Source organism: Conger conger, chromosome 4 (genome assembly GCF_963514075.1).
Source record: "Conger conger chromosome 4, fConCon1.1, whole genome shotgun sequence".
Lineage (NCBI taxonomy): Eukaryota > Metazoa > Chordata > Actinopteri > Anguilliformes > Congridae > Conger > Conger conger.
In genome coordinates, this window is record NC_083763.1 from 14,407,021 (window position 1) to 14,412,020 (window position 5,000).

Genomic DNA, 5,000 nt, shown 5'->3' on the forward strand with positions numbered 1-5,000 from the left:
TGTAAGGGAGGGGTGAGTGCTCGGCCACGGCTTCAGGAGATAAGGCAGAACACCCTCCCATCGTTGGGTGCGATCAGGTGCTTGTTATGAGAGAAAAGAATGAGGAGGAAGCGCATCCAAGGTCGGTTCCTCCTTAACCAGCCTAGGAGGAACCACGGATGATAAATATAACCTTTGAAGATACTGTAGCAGTTGGTAATTGCAAAACAAATGTTATATGACTAGGAGCAGATGTGGGCCTAGGAGTACAACGCGTGGGAAAAATACAGAGACACTGTCTGAAGATGATTGGCTTTCACCGTAATGCATTCATGTGATAACTTAGGATGTGTAATGGTATAAGAATAGACACCCTGCCTGCTAAAATCTAGAGTGTTTTCTCACATTGGTGTGAGGCATTCTCCGTGCTTTGTTATAGGGTTAATAAAGTTCGTATTATTGAAACTCTCCTTGCTGTGAAAGAACTGGGTTCTTTTAAACGGGAAAGGTTGCTTGCAAGAAGTCTCTCCTAACTCAAAGGGAATTTTCCCCAACAGTAAGACTGGGAACTCCTGACTGGGGGGGGGGGGGGAAGGGGGTTGTTGGGGGTTTAATAACGAATGTATAACATGTGAACGAAATCCGTTCTTAATCCCGAACCCCTCTGTTCATCAGCCCCCGAGGGCGCGGGAGAGCAGACGGCGGACGGGGAGAAGAAGAAGAAAAAGAAGAAGAAGAAGAAGAGGCTGGCGGCCTCCCTGCTGGAGGAGGCGCTGCAGGACGGGGCAGACCTCCTCCCCACGCTCTTCATCCAGCACAAGCCCAAGAAGGGCGCCTCGCCCAAGGGCCACCTCTCCTTCCAGGAGGCCTTCGAGCGCTTCGCCACCAACTCGGCCCTCCCCGCGCCCAAACCCGAGGTCAGCGTGGCGGACCAGGAGAGCAGCGACACCGAGCTGCCGGCAGAGGGCGCCACTGAGAAGAGAGGAATTCAGGTACCTTGCAGCACATTACTTTTCATTACATTACAGTACTTAAGTGAGCGGTAACCAGCCCTATTCCTGGAGATCGTTCTGTCGGTTTTCACCCCACCCCCAACAAAGCACACCTAATTCAACAGCGAAACATCTTGAGCTGCTAATTAGTAGAGTCAGGTGTGCCAAATTAGGGTTGAATTGAAAACCAGCAGGAAGGTACATTGAGCAGATGCTCTTATCCAGAGTGAATTAAATTAAGCTCTACTATTTTACATTGTATCCCATTTCATACAGCTGGATATACACTCAAGCTGTTTAGATGACATACCTTACTCGTGGGTGCAACAGCATTGGCATACCTCAGAATCGAGGCTTCCTCATGTTGCCCTGTTCCATTCTGTTAGCCCTTTAAGGTGTGAGGTCACAAATGCATGATTAGAATGCTCTTAACTGAACATTCTAATCACAAATACGTGATTAGAATGTTCTTAACTGAACATTCTAATGCTGATGTTACAGTCATTACTGGTAATTGACAGCAACACAATTCTAGAACTGACTTTGAATAAAAAAAATAAAATAAAAAATAAATACATTAAAAAAAACCTGCTCTTCAAAGGGTTAACCCTGGTGGCAGAGCCCACTGGAAAGTGGGGCCCTCTGCTCCATCCCTCTCACTCCCTTACCTGCACAATACAGCCCAGATTGCAATTTGGACATCAATACCGCATCATACCTCTTCATTTTCTTGTCCTCCTTTTGAACCAAGCAATCATGTCCGGCCCTTTTCTCTGGTCTGACGGTCGATTGCTTCCTCTTGATGCTGGCTCCATTAAGTGTGTGTGTGGGGGTGGGGGTGGATGTGCGTGTGTGTGGGAGAGAAAGAGTGCATGAGTGCGTGTATGTGTCAGTCATGGAGTGCGAGAGTACATGTTTTTGTGTGAGTGATAGTGTGAGCATGGGGTGTGTCTGATGCGTGTGTGTGTCTGTGTGTGTGTGTCTGTGCATGAGAGTGTGCATGTTCGTGTACACTGCACGTTTAACGGTGCTCTCCATGTTTGTGTCCCCCCCCCCCCCCAGGCGAACTCCCCCTACTCCCCGCTGAAGAAGAGGGTGGAGGTGAAGAAGAGCAGGCGTCACCCCATTAGCCGGCCGCCCATGCGCTCCCCCCTCTCCATCGTCAAGCAGGAGGCGTCCAGCGACGAAGGTGGGCTCACCTGGAATGTAGTTTTAATACGCTGTCCGTGGCTCTCACCTGGAATGTAGTTTTAATATCATCTCTGAGACGCTCACCTGGACCATAGTTTTAATTTGATGTCCAAGACGCTGACCTGGAACGTAGTTTTAACACGATGTGCATGACTCTTGCCTGGAGTGTAGTTTTAATACACTGTGCGAGATTCACCCAGAATGTAGTTTTAATCTGATCCAAACAAAATGCAGTTTGGCTTGCTGAAACTACTTAAGAGAGAACACAATGCAATTGTTCTCTCTCTCTCGCCCACCACGATGCAAATGCCACCCATTGCAGTCTGGGGAAAAATGAGGCTGGTCTGCACCTGTGGTCATGAGGCCCCGTATTGCGTCTAATGCAGTAGAGCTCAAATGCGGCAATCCGCGCATTTTAATATCTCGTCCCCGATTGCCCCAAACGACCGTGCGAGAAACACTCTATCCAAACAAGATGGAGGCTGCTCCAGCTCTTTCTGTCATGTACAGATTGGATTTTGGGGTGAAGCTGGACTCTGTTGCCAGGGCCGACCGTAGGGACGGTGTAATGCGTTGTAATCGCTGTGATTACAGCGGTGCGCGGTGCCATTGTTTGGGATCGTAAATCTCGTTTACTTTAGCCAGGCGTGCGATCCTCTTTGTGAGATCCGGCTTTGTCCAATCTGGGGCTTTTACTGTGTTCTGGGGATGCACCTCATTCACCCACTCATTCACTCATTCACTCACTCACTCATTCAGTCATACTCTCATTCACTCACTCATTCACTCACTCACTCATTCACTCATTCACTCATTCACTCACTCACTCACTCATTCAGTCATACTCTCATTCATTCACTCACTCATTCACTCATTCTCTCATTCACTCATTCACTGACTCATTCACTCACTCACTCATTCACTCATACTCTCATTCTCTCATTCACTCATTCACTGACTCATTCGCTCATTCATTCACTCATACTCTCATTCTCTCATTCATTCATTCGTTCCTTCATTAGCCCATGCTAAACTTCCAGTCGTAGATCTGGTGACGATTGCCTCGTTGGAAAGGGACCTCAGGTCTCAGAACGAGGCACGAAAGGGGCTTAATTTCTTCCTTCGCTCCACGTTAGATCTCCACTCATCCGTCATCCCTCGCTTTAAAAAAAAAAAGTGGGCCCTCCCAGGCTGCGATTTCACTGAATATTTAACAGTTCTTTCCTTCTTAATTTAAAAGCTTTTTTCTTTCTTTGAAGACATTGCTTGCGGCAACTCTTTCTTGCACACTCTATCTTTCTCTCTCTCTCTCTCTGAAGTCTCTCTTTTCCTTGCACCTCTTTGTTTCTCTCTCCCGGTTTTTTTCCTTTTTTTTTTTTTTTCCTGTCCATTCTCGTACAACTGACACTTATTGATCTGGGGATCATGACTCCAAATTACCTGCTTTCAAAGTCACTTTGAGCCGCGGCAGGGCGGTTATTAGGCCTGTCCTTCCTGCCCGAGGCCAGGAGCAGAGCAGAGGGGAGGGAGGAGGGGGAGAGAGAGGGGCCAAGCTATGGCCCTGACCCTAGCCATCACCCCCCCCTATACGTTCTCCATGCACTCTTCCCTCCTGGCCTGTGTAAGGCAGTTCATTCAGTCTCTGCTCACTGAGCGTCTGTGTCTGTATGTGGCGCCCCTCTGCTCACTATGGTCTGCTTTGATTGCTTGATTGATTGTACCATCCCTCCTGAGAGCTGTATTCCTCCCCGCCAGCAGAGGGCGATATGGAGGACGAGGTGAAGCAGACGGCCGAGTGCCACCTGTGGCAGAACCGCTCGCCCAACTTCCTGGCGGAGCGGCGCTTCAACGCTGCGGTCGCACCCATGGAGCCGTACTGCGCCATCTGCACCCTGTTCTCCCCCTACACACAGGTACCTATACCCCCTATACCCAGCTACCTATACCGCCTACACACAGGTACATATACCCCCTATGCCCAGCTACCTATACTGCCTACACACAGGTACCTATACCCCCTATACCCAGCTACCTATACCCCCTACACACAGGTACCTATACCCCCTATACCCAGCTATCTATACCCCCTATACCCAGCTACCTATACCCCCTATGCCCAGCTACCTATACCCCCTACACACAGGTACATATTCCCCCTCGAAACGGGTACGTATACCCCCTACAAACAGGTACATATACCCCCTATGCCCACCTACCTATACCCCCTGCACACAGGTACATATACTCCCCACACACAAGTACCTTTACCCCTACACACAGGTACCTATACCCCTACACACAAGTACCTATACCCCTACACACAGGTACCTATACCCCTACACACAGGTACCTATACCCCTTACACACAGGTACCTAAACTCCAACCACACATTTTGATGTCACTGTGAAAGTTGTGTTTCTGCATTGTGACTGTTCCTGATGCATTTGTCTCCAAGACCTCCATATCACGTCTCTCCTCCCCCGTCAGCCCCAGAGAGACCCCTCCCTCCCGGCGGACGCCCCCCTCAGTCCTGTGTCCCGCTGCGGCAGTCGCACCCGCCCCCTCGTCCCGGAGATGTGCTTCAGCTCGGGGGCGGAGAACACCGAGCCCCCGCCCTCCAACTCCCACATTGGGGACGACGGCACCAGCGTGCTCCTCGCCTGTCCCAGCTGCAGCCTGCAGGTCCACGCCAGTGAGTGACCTCTGAACTCTGATCGCTAAAGTCTGCCTCCTGACCTCTAAACCCCGCCTTCTGACCTCTAAACCCCGCCCTCTGACAGCTAAACCCCGCCCTCTGATATCTAAACCTCACCCTTTGACCTATAAGCTCTGTCCTC

The 5,000-nt window shown here is 50.1% G+C and overlaps 1 protein-coding gene across 7 annotated transcripts in view; it reads left to right on the forward strand.

Moving 5' to 3' along the window:
- Window positions 1-5,000, forward strand: part of kdm4b (lysine (K)-specific demethylase 4B) — an 80,265-nt gene that overhangs the window by 54,534 nt on the left and 20,731 nt on the right. For 5 of the 7 annotated variants that reach the window (XM_061238895.1, XM_061238896.1, XM_061238893.1 and 2 more), the window contains exons 11-14: window positions 655-971; window positions 2,034-2,160; window positions 3,918-4,075; window positions 4,651-4,855. In XM_061238895.1, coding sequence (XP_061094879.1) covers window positions 655-971; window positions 2,034-2,160; window positions 3,918-4,075; window positions 4,651-4,855 — 807 coding nt within the window. Of the gene's footprint in view, window positions 1-654; window positions 972-2,033; window positions 2,161-3,917; window positions 4,076-4,618; window positions 4,856-5,000 lie in introns of all 7 variants that reach the window. The other 2 variants (XM_061238894.1, XM_061238899.1) reach the window with 2 other exon arrangements.